Genomic DNA, 23,411 nt, shown 5'->3' with positions numbered 1-23,411 from the left:
AAATAGGGCTATACACTTTAGTTACCTTAAACTTCCATATTTTGCTTTCATTTTTGAGCAACTTCATAGAGAAATTTGAACAAGCAGAGCAAGATTGGAACAGCTCCATAAAGAATGGGATGGGAGCCAACCATGGTATTTCCTCTCCACCTTCTCTCTCAATCCATGTTAGGGACCCCATGTACTTGCTCTGCAGAGAGCTGTTCTTAGATCCACCACAACTTTTGCCACATTGTAACATACCATCTGTTCCCTTGCCTCAGTTACAGTTCGGTTAGTTCTTTGTGAGTTACCATCATATTCATTTTACCTTTTCTTTCTAGGGTGTCAGTGTTCCCATTATTACATAGTATGTATGCATGATTGTGGAATGAACAAATAAATGAATTACTCGGTACCAATAAGAAAGGTAGAGACTGTAAATGTGTAATAGAGCTCTACAAGTTATATGAATTCTTCAGGATTTCCAGCTCTGAATTGGAATAAAGGCTCAGGGTTAGAATGGTCCAACTTCCGACTCCTTTATTTCCTCTTACTAAGAAGTAGGCCTCTTCTGAATAGAAATAATGTTTTTCTTATCTTATTTTCATGTTGCCTGGAGGAGTGCCAAATGAATTTTCTTTAAAGATCAAGTGAGTAGATTCTTGACTGCTTTGCTTTGAGGCAGGTCCAGGAGTGGGAGGGAAACCCCAAAAAGGTAATAATACAGGCAGGTTGAAAATTAGAAGTAAGAGAAAGATATCATGCAGTGTTTAAGTGAAGAAACCTGGAGTAAGTATAATAATTTCACACAACAGACTTCACCACAAGGAACAGTACAGAGGTAAAGAGGGGTATTGAATAAAGAGTTTAATCAAACATGAGTGTTTAAGATAAGTGAGACAAAATGGATAGAACTGAATGAAAAATTAAACAACTCCACTATGACAACTGAAAGCTTTGATACTCTTTTAACAGTAATTGATAGATCAAGGAGGAAGAATATCCTCCTTGGATTTTCTTATCCAATCTTATCCACATGTAAAAATGTAGATAGTGTGAACAACACCATCAGTCAACTTGATATAATTGGCATTTATAGGATATTCCAACCAACAACAGCAAAACACAGACTTTCACCAGGTTCATATGAAACATTTACCAAAACAGACCAAATTGTGTGCAGTATAACATAGCAGAATAAACTTAGGGCGCCTGGGTGGCTCAGTGGGTTAAGCCGCTGCCTTCGGCTCAGGTCATGATCTCAGGGTCCTGGGATCGAGTCCCGCATCAGGCTCTCTGCTCAGCAGGGAGCCTGCTTCCCTCTCTCTCTCTCTCTCTGCCTGCCTCTCTGTCTACCTGTGATCTCTCTCTGTCAAATAAATAAAATCTTTAAACTTAAAAGCATAGAAATTATACAAAGTCTGTTCTCCAACCATAATAGAATCAAATGAGAAATCAAAAATAGAAAGCTGAAAGGAAAATCGATGAACAGTTTCAAATGAAACATGTTCTGCATAATCAATGTGTCAACACGAACGTCTCAAGGAAAATGTAAAAAATACGTTGAACCAAAAGAAAATGAAAATACAACATGCTAAAATTTGTGGGACATTGCTAATGTAGCACTGAGAAAGAAACTTATAACCTAAATATATACGTTATAAAAGAGGAAATGTTTCAGATCGGTAATTTGTACTCTCAACTCAAGAATCTAGAAAAAGAAGAGTAAAATGAAGCCGAAGCAAGTAGAAGGAAGGAAATGAAGATAAGTGCATAAATCAATGAAATTGGATACAGAAAAAAATTAAGGAAATCAATGAAACAAAGAGCTGTGTTTTTTGTTTGTTTGTTTAAAGATTACTTCAACAAATCTGTAGTAAAGCTGACAAAGAAAAGAGAGAAGACACAAATCACCATTTTCAGGAATGAACCAGTAAATTAGTACAAACCCTGCAGACATCAAAAGGTTAAAAGACAAACTATGAGAGACTGTAGACTTGAGAAACAAACTGAGGGCTTTGCAGGGGAGAGGGGTGGGGGTTGGGTGACCCTGGTGGTGGATATTGAGGAGGACACCGATTGCATGGAGCACTGGGTGTGGTGTATAAATAATGGAACATTGAAAAAAACTTGGAACTTTAGTAACATTGAAAAAAAATGAAATAAAATTTTTAAAAAAAGGTTTAAAGAATACTACAAAGCACTCTGCACATATAATTTGAAAACTTACACAGAATGGATCAATTCCTTAAAAAAGCACAAATTATCATAACTCAGTCAACATGAAACAGATAATTTGAGTAGCCTGAAAACTATTAAGAAAATTTAATTCATAATTTAAAAATTTCTAAAAAGGAAATCTGCAGGTCCATATGGCTTCACTGGGGAATTCTACCAAATATTTTAAGAAAGAATTAATGTTGATTTTATGTAATCTCTTCCAGAAGACCAAAGAGGTGGAAACCCTCCGCATTAATCTTAGGAAGATAGTATCACCTTGATGCCAAAACCAGAAAAAGAAAATAAAATACAAAAAGAACACTACAGACAAATATTTCGTGAATATAGATGTAATTCTTAGCAAAATTTTAGCAATGTATAAAAATAATTACAGGCAATGACCAACTGGGTTTATTTCAGTCATGCAGACTGGTTAAATATGCAAAAATTAATCATTGTAACCCACCATTATAATAGGCTTAAAAAATCACATAGTTATATCAATCAGTACAATAAGATTTTTAGACAAATGTCAACACTCATTTATAGCAAAAAATTAAAAGTAGGAATAGAAGAGAGAAAGAACTCCTTCACCTCAATAAAGAGCATTTACAAAACAAAAGTACAGCTTACATTCTTCATAATGGTAAAGTCTGAATACTGTGCCGAGAAGATTAGGAATAAGGCAAGGATTTACAACAAACTCTACAAAGGGTTCTTAGATTTGACACTGAAAACATTATGTATAAAAGAAAACTTGATAAGTTGGATTTCATAAAAATTGAATATCTTTCTTCTGCCAAAGACCTTGTTAAAAGGGTAAGAAGAGGGGCACCTGGGTGGCTTCGTTGGTTAAGCATCTGACTCTTGGTTTCATGGGCAAGGGATGGAGCCCTGTGGTAGGCTCTGTGCTCAGCAGGGTATCTGTTTCAGGATTCTCTCCCTCCACCCCTCCCCTCCTCTCTAAAACAAATAAGGAAATCCTTCAAAAAATTAAAAAATAATAAAAGGACAAGCAACAGAATGAAAGCAGATGTTTGCAAGCCGTATCTCCAAGATTCTAGTATCTAGAATACGTAAAGAACTCTGAAAAATCAACAGTTCAAGAAACCAACCAATCCAATTAGAAAATAAACTAAGACATGAAAGAGACATTTCACCAAAAATGATATACCTACATCAAATGAGCATATGAAAACATGCCGGCATCATTAGCCATCAAGAAGATGCAAATTAAAATGACAGTGAGCTATTGCCACTGTCAGAATGGCTGTGGAAAGTAGACACTATGGAAAATTGTTTGGCCATTTCTTTAAAAAAAAAAAAATTGCAGTTGTAGGTGTTTATCCCAGAGAAATAAATTAAAAAAAAAACTTACACAAAAATCTGCCCAGAAATGTTTATAACTTCTGCATCTTTATCCATAATACCCCAAACTGACAAATATGTCCTTCTACAGGTGGATGATTAAATAAACTGGTCCACTCATACCACAGTGTTAATACTCAGCAATAAAAAGGAATGAACTATTGGTATTTGCAACAACTTGGGTGAATCTCCAGTGACATGCTGAGTAAGTGAAAAAGTCAGCATCGCAAGATTGTGTACTGTATGACTGCATCTAAAAATACTCAAAACAACAAAGTTGTGGAAAGGGCAAATAGCTTCTTGGTTGCCGGGGGTTAATAGCAATGGAGTGTGACTATAAAAGAGCACAGCGAGCAATGGAGATGTTCTGTATCTTCTCTGTATCAGTGTCACAATCCTGCTTGTGATATTGTAGTATAGTTTTGCAATATATTATCTTTTGGTGGAAGTTGTGTAAAGGATACATGAGATCTCTCTGTATTACTTTTTAAAACTGTGTGAATCTATAAATACCTAGAAATTAGAAGCTTAGTTAAGAAAAACTTAGGTATAAATCTAAACAGTGTGTGTAGAATATCCGTATGAGGAAAACTAATACTTGATGGAAGAAATCAAAAAAGAACTAAATAAATGAAAGGGAAGATTCCCCATTCATGGGTAGGAAGATTCAGTGTTGCTGGGGTATCAGTTCTTCCCAACTGGATCTATAGATTCAGTGGAATCCCAATCAGAACCCCAATGAGTTAGTTCATGGTTATAAACAAATTGATTCTAAAATGTACATGGAGAGGTGAAAGACCCAAAATAGCTGACATAACTTTGAAAGAGGAGAACAGATTTGGACGACCGACTTCAAGACTTACTATAAAGGTATAGTAACCAAGGCAGTGTGGTATTGGTGAGGGAATAGACAAATGTATCAGTGGAACAGAACAGAGGTCCCAGAAACAGATCCGTGTAAATGTAGTCAGCTGATCCTTGCCAAAGGGGCAAAGGCAGTACGATGAGACAAAGATAGTCCTTTTAACGATAGGGCTGGGACAACTGGATATCCACCTGCTAAAATTATAATAATAGTAAAAATAACAATAATAATAACTGGACACAGACCTTACACCCTTCAGAAAAGTTAACTCAAAATAGATCACAGAACTTAAAAGCAAAATACAAAACTAAAAAAAGTTCTAGAAGATACATGGGAGAAAACCTAGATGACCTTTGGTATGGCAAGGACTTTTGTGATACAACACTAAAGCCATGATCCGTTAAAGGTATTATTGATAGGCTGGACATTATTAAAATTAAAGACTTCTATGAAAGACAACGTCAAGAAAATGAGAAGATAAGCCATAGCCTAGAAGAAAAATAGTATCAGAAGACACATCTGATAAAGGACTGTTATCCAAAACATACAAAGAACTCTTAAACCTTAAACAGCCTGATTTAAAAATGAGCCAAAGACCTTAAGAGATACTTCACCAAGGAAGATATACAAATGGCAAATAAACATGTGAAATGATATTCCACATCATATGTCATCAAAAAATGTAAATTAAAACAAGATACCACTATACACCCACTGGAACAGCCAAAATCCAGAGCAGTGATGATACCAAATGCTGGTGAGGATGTGGAACAATAGGAGGTCTCATTCATTGCTGGTGCAATGGTATATCTACCCGAATCCACCATACTCACCTACTGTGCATGTATGACAGCAAGACCTTAACTCTCAGAGAGAGGCAGAAACAGAGAGAGAAAAAATACCATTTGTATACCATGCAAAATGGTACAGCCACTTTGGAAGATGGATTGGTGATTTCTTACAAAATGAAACATGCACATACCCTACAATCACGCAATTGTGTTCCGTTGTATTTACTCAAAGGAATTGTAAACTTACATCCCCACAAAATCTACACAGAGATACTTTTAGCAACTTTAGTTATAGTTGCCAAACCTGGATCTTGTCCTTCATCTTAGGTAGCTCAGGCTTAGTCACCATAAACTGGATAGCTTATAGCAGCAAACATTTATTTTTCATAGTTCTGGAGACTGGAAGTCCAAGATCAGGGTGCCAGCCTGGTTGGGTTCTGGTAAGAGCCGTCTTCCAGACTACTGACTGCCCACTTTTTGTGTCCTCACATGACAGAAAGAAGATTAGAGAGTTCTCTTCCCTGTTCTTGTATTTACTCTTCCACTTAAGCTTTAGTGAGGTCAAACAAAAATTGTATATATTTAAGGTGTACAATGTCATCTTTTTTTTTTAAAGATTTTATTTATTTATTTGACAGAGAGAGAGATCACAAGTAGGCAGAGCAGCAGAGAGAGAGGGGGAAGCAGGCTCCCTGCCGAGCAGAGAGCCCGACACGGGGCTCGATCCCAGAACCCTGAGATGACCTGAGCCGAAGGCAGAAGCTTAACCCACTGAGCCATCCAGGCACCCCCAATGTGATCTTTTGATATGTATATACATTGTGAAATGATTATTACAATCACGCTAGTTAACATATCTGTCCCCTCATATAGTGACCATTCTATGTTGTGAGAACACTTCAGATACACTCTTGTAGCAAATTTCAGGTATACAGTACAGAGCTATTAACTATAGTCGCCATGCTATATACTAGCTCTCCAGAATGTATCTGTAGTGTATAACTGAAACTTTGTGCCCTTTGGTCAATTTGTTTCCATTCTCACACCTCCCAGCCTCTAGTCCCTAGCAGCTACCGTTCCGTTCTCTGCTTTTTTGAGTCCAACGTTTTTAGCTTGCACGTGTAAGTGAGGCCATGCACTATTCGTATCTTTAGGTCTGGCTTATTTCACTTATCATAATGTTCTCCTGTGTCTTGCAAATAGCAGGATTTCCTTCTTTTTTTTTTTTTTTAAGGCTGAATACTATCATACCTCTTCTTTATTCCTCTATTAGTAGACACTTGGGTTGTTTCCGTGGTTTGGTTATTGTCAGTGATGCTACAGTGAATGTGGGAGGGAAAATATCTCTTTGCAGTACTGATTTTATTTCCTCTGGGTGTATAACCAGAAAAAGGATTGCTGGATCATATGGTAGTTTTTTTAAATTTTTAAAGGAATCTCCATGCTGTTTTCCCTATTGTCTGTACCAACTTACATTCCCATCAGCAGTGTACAAGTGTTCCCTTTTCTCCACATTCTTGTTATATTTTATTTATTCATTTTATAATAGCCATCCTAACAGTTGTGAGGTGATAATCTCATTGTGGTTCTGATTTGCATTTCTCTGATGATTGAGAAACTTTTCTTCTTATTTTTTAAAGATTTTATTTACTTGAGAGAGAGAGAGAGAGAGAACGAGTGCACAGAAGGAGAGGGAATGCAGACTCCTTGTTGAGCAGAGAGCCCACTCTCGGCAAGAACCTTTTCATATGCTTGCTGACCATCTGTATGTTTTCTTTCGAAAATTATCTTTTCTGGTCATTTGCCCGTATTTTAGTTAAGTTGCTAACTTTTTTTTCTGTTGAGATGAATGAGTCTTATATATTTTGGATATTAACCCCTTATGATGAGATATATAGTTTGTAAATATTTTCTCCCAGGAAATAGATTGTGTGTTCATTTTGTTCATTCTTTTCTCTGCTGTTCAGATGGTTTTCAGTTTGATCTATTTCCACTTACTTATTTTTGCTTTCATTGCCTGAGCTTTTGGTATCACACACAGAAAATTATTGCCAAGGCTAATGTCGAGGAAGCTTTTCCCTATGTTTTCTAAAAAGATTTTTATGGTTTCAGGTCATATATTCAAATCTTTAAACCATTTTGAGTTGATATTCATGTATGGTATAATACAGGGGCCTAACTTCATTCTTTTGCATGTGACTCTCTAGTTTTCCAAGCATGGAAGAGATTCTCTTTTCCCCATTGTGTTTCTTGGCACCCTCAAGCAATGTAATAATATTCAGTGCTAGGAAAGAAATGAGCTATCAAACCATGAAAAGACATGAAAGAAATTCAAATGCATATTACTAACTGTAGAAGTCAATCTGTAAAGTCTATATACTGCATGATTCCAATTATATAACATTCTGAAAAGTGCAAAACCATGGAGACAATAAAGAGATCAGTAGTTGACGGAGGTTAGCGGAGACGGTGAGATGAGGAGGATTTTCAGGGTGGTAAAGCTATTCTGTATGATACAATGTGGTGGATACGTGCCATTATAAATTTGTCCAAACCCACAGAATGTGGAACACTGAGAGTGAATGCTATATAAACTGGGGACTCTGGGTGATAATGATGGGTCGATGCAGGTTCATCAAATGTAACAAATGTAGGGCTGGGGCGTTGATCCTAGGAAGGGCTATGCCTGTGTGAGAGCAGGAGGTGTATGGGAAATTTCTGCACTTTCTGCTCAATATCATGTGAACCTTAAACTTCTCTAGAAAGTAAGTCTATTCTTAAAAAGTTTAATGATGCATCATGCTTTTGCTTGCTCGATTTTAAAATCGGTGTATACAAGGAAATACATTAGCATTAGGAATAGAATTTTTAAAGTATACAAAACATCCTGATCAATGCAGATGTGAATGGAATGAAAAACATATATATAACAATGTAGATAATTCCAATAAATTAGAAAAAGAGCAAATGTTAAAGCATTAAAATGATTGAAAAAAATAAAATATGAAATTGCCAAAATGTGGTTGTGGGCCTCAGTGTCATTACTTTTCAACTCTGAATGTATTAACTTCACTGACCAAATGTGGCAAAGTAGACATGTTTAAGTATAAATATCGTCGACAACAGGACACATCTATTTATCGATATAGAACGATTCTTATGTTTCAAAATGGAGGCTTTCTAGTTTAAAAAGTACTGTTCAAAATTTACATTTTTAATTTTAACAGTAGTTTATTAGGAGCTTGATTATTTTACAAGACATTCTTCATCCAAAGATACCGAGTGACTCTTAGTTCTACAGCATTGAAAGTGTAAGCTTGTTTCAGTAGCCATGAGAGCTAAGGAATCTCAATAACTAGCTCAAAATACAGGAAGATTACTAAGTGTTAAGGAGCACTATATTCCGAGTTCGGTCTTTGAGAAATGCAGTTCAAATCCTGACTTGTAGTTCTTGAGAGACTCTATTGGGTACCGTGCTCAAGTCCTTGAGGATTTTACAATCCAGTGGTGTAGATACTATGTATTCAACATAGAAAGTGGATATGATGTTGTCTTGAATGGAGGAAGTTGTTCCAACTGGAATATACAGTGTCTATAAAAGCCCAGAGTATTAAGCATCAGGCTACGTATGGTTAAAGAAGTTCAGGTTGATTCTCTTTGAGTTATAAAACCCAGGAGGGGGAAGGGTGGGATCTGAGGCTGAGAGGTAGAAAAAGGAGGTAAGCCAGGAAGGACCTTGTATGCCATGCAAGTCCTCAGACTCTATCCAGGTGCTGAGAAGGTCATTGCAAACTTCCATTCGGAGAGAGGCGTATATGGATATGCATTTTGGATGGTTCATTCCTATTTTGGTTCTGGACATTTTCATTTGTTGAATTTCTGAAAATTTACTATTGAAATCTGAAGTAGAGATTTTTAATGGAAGTGTATGCGAAATACCCTATTCTACAGGAAAAACACAGGAAATGTCCATTTATTCCGACTTCCTGTGGCAGCTGAGACTGTTTTATCAGTCTGTTTTATAAAAACTGTTTTATCAGGAAAGTTTTATCAATCAGTACATGTTTTCTCCATCTCATATGTCCCTCAGAGACATGATTAACAGCTAGACATGGCCTCTGTCTATTTTTAAGCAGTTTATGTTCTCAGAACAAGAATGGTCTCAAATCTCTTCTTTATGCCTAGCAGCTTAATTAATAGATTAATCAATCAGTCACTTATTTATGGTTGGTAAGTTCTAGTGTATTACCTAATTACCAAAATTTATATTTGCACACTTAACACTTTTATTACTTATTGCATCTTTTGTGAGTCTAAAGAATTGTGAAATGAAAAAAATATAAAATTTTAAAAATGTTCTTCAGAGGGATCCCATATCCTCCGTTCTGAGGAAACATTGCAAATTCATCCTTCTCTTGATTTTTCACAATGTTCTTTGTCTCAATAAAGGCCACATCACGGAACCACTTCTCCCTTTCTTTGCCTAATTCCACAGCGTTTCCCACAGGTCCCCACACCATCTCATACACAAGACAGGGGATTTGCTCAGAACACCATTTGGAAAAAATCTGCTCTGTTTGGTCAGTAATCATCTTGATTCTGGGAGATGGTGGGCGGCCATCCTTAGGATCATCTCGATGTCCTGTGTCTTTGGGTTATTGTCATCTTTGCTGTTTGCCATTTCTGCTGCCTTTCCTTTCAGCTTGTTAGGCTTTGAAGGGGCCCCAGAATCCTTGCTTTGTGTCTGAAGAAATCTTTTTATGGCTTATGGAACTTACACAACAAAGTTTAAAAATCCAGATAAATTGTCATGATCTGAATTAAAGATCTGCTTGGAAAAACAACCCAGGAGTTCTGCCTCAAGCAAAAAAAAAAAAAAAAAGCCTATTTATTTTCCTGAAAGAGAAATATTCAAAAGGTCAGTGCCTTTGCCTCAGGAATATTTCAGCCTCCTCCACTGATTAAGAGCTAAAGTTTTCGCTAACGGCTTTAGCAGAACTTACAAAAAGAGATTATTTTTGCAAAGGATACACATCAAAAGTGTAACCATTCTGGTGGCTTACAAAGTCTTCCAATATCATAGGTACAAAAGCCTCACAATATTTTCCTGTTTGTGAACCTGCAGTTGAGGGTACGGTTGGCTGTGGCCGACACTTGTAGCTGAGAGTGTGTCCTCATCAGTAGAATGAGCACGGCTGCCGTGGGAGTGACGCGGGCTCAGGACAGGGTCTGGCTCAGCCGTGTCTCGTGGCAGCACAGCAGAGTGGGGGAGCCCCTTGCACTCGGGCTTGGGTGAGAAATAATACTGAGGTCTAGACGTCATTCACGGCTTTGCTTTCATCATGGGTGGAATGGTAAAGGGATAGCATTGACATGGGAAAATTATCACTGTGAAAGGTGATTATGGGCGCTGAAAATTGTATGCCGGCTAAATACCCTTTGCATGATGGATACCACCTTTTTGTAAAGTTTTTTCGAGAATGATCTGGAGAGGGAAACTTGCTGTCAATTCATACATTCCTTTAACGTTTTACTAATCTGCTTTTACACGTCAGACACTGGGCTGGGTGCTTGGGATCCAAAGACGAACGACAGCCTCCTGCAGGTGGGGTGGGGTGAGTAGCTTCCTGGAGTCGTTAATGTGTGACCTGAACTGTATGGACTGTATTGGAATCGGCTGAAGGAAAAAGGGATGGGGACGGAATAGCGTCGGCAAATCATCGAAGTCAGAATCAATGCAGCACGTGGGCAGCAATGAGCAGTGTGCGAGGAACTCCCTTGCCTGTTTGTTTTGCTGGTTTTCATTGTTCAAATCAGATTCCTGGGATTGCGCAATAATAAAACCTCTACTTCTTCTGCTAAGGAGAGGGAGCATGTAATTTTGTAACTGTGAGAGCTACAAGAGTAACCTCTAAGAATTCAAAGCAAGAGTGTAGATACTGCTCAGGGCTCAAGTTCCCAGTCGCTGTAGTCATACAGGTGTTTCTTTTATTTCTCAGGGTTTAAGATATTATTGCATTTCTCAACAAACTTCATGTTGTAGCTATTCAAGAGCCCTTTTGCCATTTTTTTAAAGATTTTGTTTATTTATTTGACAGACAGAGATCACAAGTAGGCAGAGAGGCAGGCAGAGAGAGAGGAGGAAGCAGACTCCCCGCTGAGCAGAGAGCCCAATGCGGGGCTCGATCCCAGGACCCTGGGATCATGACCTGAGCCGAAGGCAGAGGCTTTAACCCACTGAGCCACCCAGGTTCCCCAATTGCCATTTATTAAAGAAAAGAACACCAAAAAGCAAAAACGACAACAAAAAATTCTCTATTTTACTGCGAAGCCCTCAGAAAAAAAGATGGATGGAAGTCTAAAATACTCTGGATGTGTACATTTACACAAATCTGTTCATCTATTCATTAGACAAAGGCTGGGATGTTGCTAGAAATGTGCTTTTCTTTCCTACACCCCTCCTGTCTGTAAGGCACCCCTTTTAAATTTGAATTGTCGTTCTCAAGGTGCCTGTGATACCACAGTTATCTTTCAGTGTTCTGCTTCCATCCAGATGCTGACATTTTTCTCTCTCTCTGTCTGCCTCTCTCTGAGAGTTTAGGTCTTGCTGTCATACATGCATAACAGGCGAATATGGTGGATTTGGGTATATATTTAACCATAAAGTAATTCATAATGTTCTAACTTAAAACCGTAAGGATACTGGGGTGACCACACAACAATAAAACCGCTCTAAGAACATCTCCTAAGTGATATTGCAAGTGGTCCAGTCATCCCTTTCAGAGCTGACCTAAGAACATGACCATAACAGAAGTACTCAAATCTAGGCTAGGAAAGAAAGTTTCCTGTTTCCTGAGTTAAATGTAGTTTCAAATTAAGCTTCTTTGTATTTCTTTCTGCTCAGAAAAAAAGAAGAAACCTTAAAAAAAAAAAAATCTTTCCCTAAAAGCATTTTTAAATCATTTTTCACACTAAGAGAAAATTATAGTCTTGGAACCAGTGTTTGGCTCTCTTCAAAAGAATGGAAAATTTCCAGCGGCTGCTCACATATGTTCCCCAAGTCGATGCTCAAATATGGAAAATGAGCAAGGTACCTGAAAATAGTGCGTGAGATTTGGGTACCTGGAATTCTGCATGGGTCAAGTATCTATACGTACCTAGTTGAAAAACTGAGTCCCCGTCCAATTTTTAATAGGGATGACAATGGCTCAAGATAAGTTAGGTTTTAAGGCTGAACATAACACTGAGAAATATCTGTGTTCTTGTGAGCAGTCTCTCTCCCTGCCTTCCCTTAGAGCTGCTTTAGGATCGAGGTGACTCCATCTTCGTACACGGGTTGAAATCAATGGCAGTTGTAAAAGTAACCATTGTAAAAGAATCCAAGTGATTCAACACATGAAGTCATTTAAAAAATGCACACATATCTTATTTTTTTATTTTTATTTTTAAAGATTTTTTAAAGTAATCTTTACACCCAACGTGAGGTTCAAACGCACTACCCCAAGATCGAGAGTTGCGTGCTCTACTGACACAGTTGCCAGGTGCCCCAAGTTTATTCTGAAGATAGTTTTGAACTTTTCTGCAGGAAGCAGCAAGAATTATGTAGCCACTGTGAATGTCAGTCATGGGCTGCATCTCAGGTACAGCGGAAGCCAGGTTCTGAGAGGTGGAAGTGGAGTTTCAGGTCACACAAAATTTCATTCATGCAGCCCCGATGAGGCTTACTATGCATGCAAGACTATTTTCCTATGTATTTTGGGCTGTTTTTTATTGAAATGAATGATGCTGAAAACCGAATTTAAATAGATAGGAATATTTTGGGTAAATCAAGTCCTCTTCATGATTCTCCCATTCTGCTCATATTTTCACCATTCTTTCCATCCACGTTGCATCCCGCCCTGGAAACCTTGAGTTCTCCTCCTCTTCTCCCACCGGCCACCCCCATGCCTAATTAGTCACAAAGTCCTGAAGTGAGACTCACATTTTGCTTTAATTCGCTTGTACACAGAACTGGTTCAGTAATTTTCTTTTCAATCCTGGATCTCAACCAGTAGAAATGTTGGCTTCGCTGCTTTCTGTCTGACTGGCCCAAGGCACTCCCACATGCATTGCCAATCAAATTCCTTGAACTTGTTTTGATAAGGTCGTTCTTCTGTTTAAAACAAAACACAGCAGAACGTTCTGTGTCTCCCTTTCTCTGCCCGATTTATAGGAAAAAATGTAAGTTCTTTTGACTGGAATTCAAGATGTGCTGAATACACTGTGAACACTCTTATTAGTATCACATTCCTGTTATTCCCAGCACGTGGTGTATAGAAAGAATTCAATAGTTCTTGCTGCCTACTGTCCCCCTTTTAACTTTGACATGGGCCTTCAGTAACTACATTTTGTATTTTTCATATATCAAAATCTAGCTCAAACATTATATTTTCTGCAGACCCTGCTTCACTTATTTTGTATGAAATGAAAACCTATATTTACTCATTTTTTTTCATCACACGTTATCAAACACTTGCTTTGTTCCAAATGTAGAAAGATGAATATGGCACCCCACTTGGTACTCAAGGACTTTATTCAAATAAACAGTTGCAACATTATGTTATCTGTGCCACCATACAAGACTACACAGATAACATTTCACTTTCAATGGAGGTTGCTTAAACTCAGTGGACAGAAATGAGGGTCAAGGAAAGTTCTATTGTGTAAATGAATCTTGAGTGTCTTGAAAATAGTGGTAAGACATTTCAGTCAAAGAGAATAGTACTGTAAAGACATGGAGACTTGAAACACAGAGGAGTTTTCAAAAGCTAAGAAAACATTTGGTTTGGCTTGAGAGTAGATAAAAGGACCATCTTACAAAGTATTGGTTATCCCATGCTAAGAACTCTGCTTCACACATAGTGGGCACTCAATAAGCATTCATCCAGTGAACAGATGAATGAATCGTTTTGTCCAGTACCGGCATATTAAACCTTCGTGTTTAAATATTTCGTGTTAAATAGTTTACTAGTTTACACCTGGGTGCCCCTTGACATTTGCAGCATGGATGGACCTCCACGGGGGTATTACACGAAGTGACGTAAGTCAGACAAAGCAAGACAAATGCCGTAGGATTTCACTAATATGTGGAATCCTAAAACAAAGCAGAAACAGACTCAGAGTAATACATCCAGAGAACAAACTGGTGATTATTGCCAGAGGAGAGAGCGGAGGGGGGGGATGGCAAAATGGCTAAAGGGGAGGGGAAGACACAGACTTCCGGTTACACCATTAATAAGTCATGGAGAAGAATGGTACGGCGTGGGGATATAGTCAGCGGTATTGTCATATGTCAGATGGGGACGGACGCAGCCGCATCCATGACACATGGACTTGCTGAGTCACTGTATTGTACACCTGAAACTGGGGTAGCCTCGTGTGTCAACTGTACTTTGATTAAAAAAAAAAAAAAGATATATACAAAAACGTAAAACAAACTTTCCTACTAATATGAGTGCCAAAAGTTGAGCGTTCTTAAAGTTAACATGTATAAACAAATGTTCACAAATATTTGTGTTTTTCTTTTTTCTTTTTCTAGGGTCAGACATTGTTCAGTGGTTAATAAAGAACTTAACTATAGAAGACCCAGGTAAATAAATCATTTTCCCATTGATAGAATTATTTTCTTTGTGGTTTTAAGAAATATGTTTTTCTCAGGGCTGATATGGCGAGCAAGCAAATCTTAAAGATGACAGTTATAAAGTATGCTTTTTGTATTTATACAAATGTTATGGTAGTCAACATAATGTAACTGAAATTTACTTAGTAGGTTTTAACAATTTTTCCCATATTTAATGTTCCATTTCATAACATTTGATTCAGGTGATTGACAGCTATAGACTGTGTAAACGATGTATGTGTTCATAAATAATTATAGATATATAGCCAGTGATTATAAAGTAATGAGATTTCCCTTCATAAAACACATAAAGGAAATCTCATTAATTTATAATTTTCCCTAACTCTGTTTTTGCATGAGGTTTGAAAACAATGTCATTTGTGATTTTTATTCCTTCGATCATGCCTACATGATTTTTTTTTAATGCTCTTATGTAAGTCATGGAGCCATTCACTGTGGTGAACATTATGTCTGCTCTACTTCACTAAGTTAATTTACAGAGTTTGGGAACAGTTTCTACCAGCCCCCCTTGTACATTGCCTAGAACAAATTCCTACACATGGAAGGCACTTAATGACTTTTTTAAAATGTCACATAAAAGCTTTCACATGAAGAAACAACTTACATCACTCAAGTGAAAATGAGATGTATTTTGCTTAGAGAAGATGTGAAGGAAACAAACTAAAACCTTATGAAAATCGGTGTTACAGTGACCAAGAACGACACGGTAGTGAACAGTGGCAATGCACCAACCACAATACACAACAAACCATTGCTTCGATTAGAAAACAGCACGGCTTTCGTTCTTGCCCCTGGTGGTTACCACCTTAGAATGGTTGAGAAATAACATGGAATGGCAGAGGTTTTATTTTTCTTCATTCCGAGCTAACTTTATAAAGCCACGTTATCAGAAAGTGTAGCTATAATTTGACACATAAATGCCTTTGCCTACCCCCTGCTCATTTGGTACATGAGCGCTTAGAATACCTCTCCTAGCAGGTTAAAAAGGATTAAACCAAGTCAAGATGAAGCACCTGTTGCCAGCATCATATTGTTACTAAGTGAAAAGAGGAGATGATTCCTGGGGCCAGGAGTCACAGTCTTACAAGATTTACATTCTAGTCTCAACTCAGGCTCACTTTACATACTGGAGCACCAGACAAAGCCCCCAGTGCTTTTAAAAAAAGGAAAGAAAGAAAGAAAACGGATTGTCAGGGTCATGGACAACCAAGAAACTACTGTTTTACCAAAAATTCTCTTGCTCAGAGGGTGAAGTGGATTCAAGAGTATTTCTTTTTTTTTTTTTAACTCTTAAAAAAAATCATTTTATTGATCCTTTACCATACAAAATTTATTCAAATTACACCCATTTGAAGTGATAAGATCACAGCTAGAGAACAAGTTACCCTGTAACAAATCTATTTACAAAATCCATCATAAAAGCTTTTTTTTTTTTTTACATTATATTACATATTTTCTTTTTTTTTTAAACTAGCATAAGACCAAAAGTGTTCTTTAGTGATAGTCTGGGAAGCAGGGGAAAGGTACATGATAAGCTAGTAAGAAGCATCGTTTATAATTTGCACCTGAGATACTATTTTAGCTATAACTTGTATGAAAAACTGATTTTATTTGCTCACTCAGCAGTTTAAGGAAGTTGAAAAGCGTTGTTAGGAGGTATATGGAAAGGTAAAATGGATCATATTCAGGGAAGAATGACATGTTCTTTATTCATATTTATAACTGGCTGAAAGACTCATGGTTGGTTGGTTGGTTGGTTTGAATAAACTAGCTCAACCTCTGCAGAGTAAGAAGCTAGATTTCGAGAAAAGTGGGAAGCTTTGATGACTATTCTAAAGATATAACAGATTTGCACACAGAAATGCATGTCTGGCCACATGATTCTGATGAAACACGGTCAGGAACATAACTGACATCATGAGAGTAACTGATGACTGCATGTGAAATCGGTCATAGCACTTTGGAACTGCTCATAAAGAGAGACCAGATAGTTCTTAGAGTAAGAGGCTTCATTTCAACCCTATACATTTTCTGAAAATTTTAAAATGAGAAAGAATGAAATAAGCCTCATGCCAGGCTTCTGTGTGGTTGTCAAGTGTTTGCTTGAAGACCTCTAGGGGTCATGCGAAGTTCCAGATGTCAGTCATTTGTTGAAAGAGGATTTTGTGACAAGTTGGAAGAAAACACCAATGCCTGGGGATAGGAGCAGATTCTGATGGTCCATCTGGGAAAACAGGGAGAAAGTGGCATGGTCTTCAGGGTCTTTGTAAGACCAATGAGTCCACATTATTTGTACACTTAGTGTTCAATATTGTGTTAATGAATAGTTAATACCTTTCCATTTCTCTTATAGTATTTTAGTGCACATCTGGCTGAATGTTTTACTAGAGATTTTGGCACTATTAGACAAATTGTCATGTTCTATCATTCTTTTAAAATAAAGCTATATCTAGACCTTAAATTAGAATTTAGGATTATTTTTGTTATGTTCATGTACATTCATATCGCTGTAGTACACATGCAGGGTTCATCCGAAAGTTTTGTTTTCATCTACCTCTTGGATCTATTTTCACCATATTTTTTCTAGAAGTTATTTTTTCATTGATTTCTTCATACCTTTATTCATTTAATATATATTTTCTAAATTCTTACTATGGGCTAGGCACTGGGAACACGGGAAGAAATTCGCTCCCTGATTGACTTATCTTTGGCTTCTAGGGTGTCACACTCATGGCTTGTGTTCCTTGTCAAGACCCATGTGGTCTTCTGCGCCAGGTCTCTGCTCCTAGCTAATCGATCAATGTTGGAATGTCCAAGTTTCTGTCCTAGGTACTTTTCTCCATATACACACTGGTGCTCAGTGGCATATGTGGGGGACTTGGCGAATTCGTAGCTTTCATGCTGAGCTCTCCTGGTGTTCCGTGCTAATCTATCTGGTGCATATGTGGCCTCTCTCGGGGGCCAGTCTGAGCATCACCAAAATAGGACCCTGATTTGTCCCCTCTTAAACCTGCTCTTGCTGTCTTCCCAGACCAGTTACAGATGTCTGTCTTCTATCCGAGAATATCCTGTGTCTTTTCATTTGTTCAAGGTTGCTTTGTGGTTTCTTTCAGGAGTGTTTTAAAGTTTCTGCATATAGGTTTTGCATGTTTCCTATTAAGCATGTTCCTAGTTATTTTACTTTGTGTTACTATTATATGTAGGTTCTTTTCTTTACTTATATCTACTAACTGGTTATTTGTACATATGAATATTATTGATTTATGTATGCTAGTTTTCTATGGCACTACTTTACCAAATATTATTTTTGTTAGTATTTTTAACTAATTTATCGTGAGGCTGAATACTTCTTCCAGCAGTTTCTCGGGATTGGATGTATTTGTTCAATTCCCGAGCCCCTGTGTATCTGACATTAACTTCTGTTGCCTGTGTGTGTGTTGACAGCTTAACTAGATATAATGTAGGTGAGATAAACTTTTTTCTTTAAAACGCTGTGGATATTAATTCATTGCTTTCATGCATTCACTATGGCAAAATCTGAAAACTAATTTTCATATATATATAAAATTTATATATATATATAATTTTCATATATATATATATATATATATATATGCGCATGTGTGTGTTTTTTCCCTTGCCTAGATTTCTGTGATGTCTTCCCTATCTTTGAAATTCAAAACTAAGTACACAATTGCTAGGGGTTTGTTGGTTGGTTGGTTAGTATTATCTGTTTACTTAAGTTGAAAAAAATTTTTCTTATTCTATTACTTTGATTTCATTTCTTCATATCTAACATGCATATCATAATGATGCCCACTACTTAGTGCTTTCCTGAAAATTAAAAAATTAATGTGTATAAAGCAGCTACTGCTAAAAAAAAGGTAATCAAGTATTTATTACTATACTTATTATACAATAATTGCTCAAAAACATTAACAAGTATAGTTGGTCTTATATTAGTTTTTGTTATTATGTCTAATCACTCTCCTGTTTATTTATTCTGGTTTATTCGTTTGAAACAGCGTTTACTGAAACAGCACTTACTAGGATGTTTTATTCCGTCTTACAGCTATATAATTCATCACTTTCTTCTTTTTTGTGCTTGTCTTAGCGCTTTTCCTGCCTTCTCCCTCTGGGTAAACTTGTCCACTTTGCACATTATAGCATTCATTTTTTTTTTCCTCCACTGGCCAGTCAGCTCTTTATTGCTGGTCATGGAGAGTAATTCTTTTGCATTTCAAGTTTTCTTCATTCTCTCTGGTTCTGTATTTCCACCTGCCCTTTGGCATGCCCCTTCTCGTCACAGCCTGTTGTCCCGTGAATCATCTCTCATCCCTTCTTTCATTACATCAGTGTCATTCACTTTCACTGTTTTAATTGCACGTGGAAGAGACTGTCGTTATGTTTGCTTCATGCCATTTTATGTCTTAGAAATGTCCGTGGGTTTGTTTTACAAATTGTTTTCCCACCTCTTCTCCTCAAACATAAAGAACTCCTCACAGGACAGATGTTTGCCTGTTGGCAGGGTGGTTGGGTTGTCTTAGATGACTCAGTGCCGTAGTTCCCCTTCTTCGCAGCAGGAGCTGCAGGGCTGGTGGTACTAGTTTGCATTAGCAGGTTAGCTCTAGTTCTTGGTTAGACAGAGCATAGTGAGAAGGAGAGGAGCGGGGAGTGACCCCAGCCCCAGGACCTCTTCATGGTGCCTTACAGTCTCTGACGGTGATGGGCCCTTTCCATGTGCCACACTCTCACCCTGCAGTCTGTTTTGTCAGTTTCCAGCTGCCTGCACGCTGGGGGCACGCCAGACCTCCGTGTAGTGTGCACGGCACGTGGTGGAGAGACTCTGCTGTTCGCTGCCTCCAATGAACAGCCTCCAAAGTTGTGTGCTTCCTTCTCTTCTGTGTTCTGACCTTCCCACCGCAGTCATCTTCCAAAGTCTTCTCAACCTAGTACTGTGGTGCTTTCCTAGGACGGTTTTGCAATCTGGTCCAAAAGATAGTATAATGTTAGCCTTTGGGGGCATGTGTTTTGGCATCCTTCCCTAAATTTTTTTTAAAGATTTTATTTATTTATTTGACAGAATGAGAGATCACATGTAGGCAAAGAGGCAGGCAGAGAGGGGGAAGCAGCCTCCCTCTGAGCAGAGAGCCCGATGCAGGGCTCGATCCCAGGACCCTGAGATCATGACCCGAGCTGAAGGCAGAGGCTTAACCCACTGAACTACCAGGCACCACCCCTTCCCTAATTTTTAATGCTGAATGCAGGTTTCTGGTTTTTTTGTGTGTGATTGGTTGCTGTTGATGATTATTTAATTGTTAAAAACTTTGCTTATGTTGTTGTAGTGCAAAGAGTTAATTTTTTAATACCTTTCAACTCTATTACTGAGAACATAGAATATGTATGAAAATACAAAGCACAGAATAAATTGCATTAGTGTCAGAGTTAGAGCCTAGCTGATGAAATAAAGTAGTACTTTTACATCATAGAGAGGAAAATTGATGTACATCAACTGTTGGATGGGGCAGGGGAGCGAGAGGAAGAATTTAGCCCTTGGTGCATCTCTGTCCACATTGGAAGCATGATGTCTACCACCATGTCTTCAGTTGGTCCACTCCACTGGTTCTGTGTTTTTTTGTTCCCATTGACAGGGCCTCTTCCTGTCTGTTTACAATCTTTGCTTCCACCAAGGTCAGTCTGGGCACCCAACAAGTGATTCTTCCTCACAGTGGGAACGTGTGCTGTGCTTCCCAAGGACCTATGGTGTTTTTCTATCTTACTCTTAGTTACGTAAGAATATTCTGCTGCGCTCCCAGCATTCTGAGGCATGAAATTCTTTCAGGAAGCCCAAGCTCTTTCTGCCTGGACATATACCACATAGTCTTTGCAGCATGATCCTTCTGGATTACCAGGTCTCTGTGTGGGAAACAAGGATGTAATACCTTTTGCGTGTTTTTTCTCCTTGCCTGAAATGGTATTCTGCCATATCAATTAGCTTTTGCTGTGTAAACTTGGTGGCTTAAAATAAACAGCTGTTTTATTTAGCTCATAATCTGGGAGTTTGCTTTGTTAATTTCTGCTGGGCTTTCTTCTGGATTGTAGCCAGGTGGTTGGGTTGGACGATCTAGGATTTGGGGGGATATTTGGTGCTTGGTGTGTTGTCAGTTAGTGCATCTCAGTCTGTCATCCTTCAGACTGCTGGGAATGGATTCTTACTAGAGTAGTTTTCAGAGTTCCAAGCACAACACAAACTTCTACTCTGCCAAGGCAAGTTCCGGGGCCAAGTTCAGAGCCACTGTAGGGAAGGGCTGTCCAAGAGTATAGGAGCAGAGAGGTATGTGAACAAATTTGGGCGATGACTGTAAAAATCTTCCACATCTATATTTCTTCCGTCTTTCAGATCTGCCTTTCTGTGGTATGGACTGTTAGCTTTTGGCTTGCATTGGCAAAATTTAGGACCTAGTCATCTTTTATTAGTTAATATGCTTTGTGTCTAATATCATGTCATTAATTATGGACAATACTTTGAGACGGTTTATCAAAAGACAAAGCTTCGGTGAAGGTTGGCACCCCTTTACCAAATGCCTGACGGACATGAGTAACTTCTTGACATCGCCCTGCTCATCTGTGATGCCTGCTGCCTCTCCCTGGGAGAGTTACCCTTGCCAAGCTCTAGAAGTACTGCTGACCGAGGTAGGGAGCTCCTTGAGGTCCTCAGTCTGGTGAGTGCCAGGATTTGAAATGAGCCCCACTGTGACTCCTGGATGGTTGAAGAACATGAATATCTCTGTGTTCTCTGAGTAGTACCCTGCTCGCCTCGCCCTTCTCTTTCTCTCTGTTCACTCACTCTCCTTGAGATCCTCGTGTTCGTGGAGAGGCTTCCTGGCATTGACGTTGAGTCGTGGGCTTCGCAGACATACTCGAGCTCGCATCTTGAGTCAGGCACTTTCTGGCTGTGGAGATTGCGCAGCTCAGCTAACTTCTCTCTCTCTCTCTTTTTTTCTTCATCAGCAAAATATTTTTAATACAATGTCTTGTGAAGCTTAAATGAGTCAGCATTCAAGTGTGCCCAAATCGTGATTTTATTTTTAAATAGGCCAGATTCTTTTAAAACTCTGAGCATTTACAAGCACAGTTAGCTAAACTGAATTCTTTAAAATGCATGCAATTTTTATACGAGCCTTCAAATGCAAACCCTTCTGTGAGGACTTCTCTCCATAACTCAGCTCCCGATCGCTTTTCTTTACCATGAATTATTTACATTTGCTACTACTCAATTTGTTGCCTAATTTTATCATTTATTTCACATGTTGGTCTTAGTGCTTTAGTCAAATCCAAACAACGTAATGGCAAAGGACACACATCTTCTCTAGTCATTGACTAAAGTACCAAGATCAGTCAGTTCTCAACACTCCCTCGATTTTTACTAATGAGACTCCATTAAAGTGATATTAAGATGATTCAGTGTGTGTTCTTCTAAATAGTTGGGGAAGCGTCAAGAGAAGGAAGTTTATCTAAACCATACCCATGAAAGAAATGATTTAAAATGCAGATAGAAGAATAAGATTAAGAATAAATATGGATTTATCCAGAATAAAAGCTTAATGCTCCATAGTTGCAAAATTTCTTCCTCTTGAAGTATTATCTACTATAAAAATATCTGGAAAATTGAGATTCAGACAAAACCACCAGATGTTTTGCTTACATATCATTTAACTGGATGGAATATCTTAATTGTCCCTGAATTAATTAAATCAACTCATTATGTTTACCCTTAGAGTCTGTCATCTACCTCCCAACCCTCCACAAGTCCTCTAGAGAAAATGATCAAAATTCTGTTTGTGAATATAATAAAACTCTGTTACAAATAGCCTTCGTAGCCCATGGTTTTGGTTGGCTTGCCAGAGGAATTAGCCCAAGGAACGTGAGGATGTATCAGAATTGAGAAAGTGTACAATGTGTCCATTATCCTTGATAATGGTTTGTACCTGCAAAGTATTTCATGCTATTCCAAATCATTTTAAATAGATTATCTTATTTGATTACTCCAATAAATCTTGAAGTAGTCATGCAGACATACGCATTTCACAACTGGAAAGTCAGCTGAGAAAAACACGAATATCCAAAATCACGCAAAAACCTGTGCAATGAAATAGAACCTTGGTCTCCCAATCTATAGCCTGTGTGTCTTCTCCTTTGGCACAATTATTTCAGGCTGAGATTCTGCTTTTCCTTAAGTGGTTGGCAACCATGAGAGGCGCATGGATCCACCCAACTGCATGGTCCTTTATATTGTGTCTTTTGGACAGAAGTAATTGATTTTCATAGATTTGGTGTTGTAGGTAACTACTGCATCCTGGGCATACCCTTTGTTAGAGCTATTGTCTACGTATTCCAATGCGTGTCTATTACAGTCAAAATAAAAAGGCATCTTTTCTATATGCTCTTCATATTGTTCAGACAACAATCTTGCTTGGCTGGCAGGAGGACAGAAATATTTAAAACA

The 23,411-nt window shown here is 38.1% G+C and overlaps 1 protein-coding gene across 1 annotated transcript in view; it reads left to right on the top strand.

The window, feature by feature from the left end:
- Nucleotides 1–23,411, top strand: part of LOC111150746 (regulator of G protein signaling 7) — a 511,256-nt gene that overhangs the window by 335,643 nt on the left and 152,202 nt on the right. Inside the window, exon 4 of the mRNA XM_022508325.1 lies at nucleotides 14,804–14,854. Coding sequence (XP_022364033.1) covers nucleotides 14,804–14,854 — 51 coding nt within the window. The remainder of the gene's footprint in view (nucleotides 1–14,803; nucleotides 14,855–23,411) is intronic.

The sequence above is a fragment of the Enhydra lutris genome, unplaced genomic scaffold (assembly GCF_002288905.1).
Source record: "Enhydra lutris kenyoni isolate GAN:26980312 unplaced genomic scaffold, ASM228890v2 scaffoldscaffold24, whole genome shotgun sequence".
NCBI classification, from domain to species: Eukaryota; Metazoa; Chordata; class Mammalia; order Carnivora; family Mustelidae; genus Enhydra; species Enhydra lutris.
This window is presented reverse-complemented; position numbering and strand designations above follow the sequence as displayed.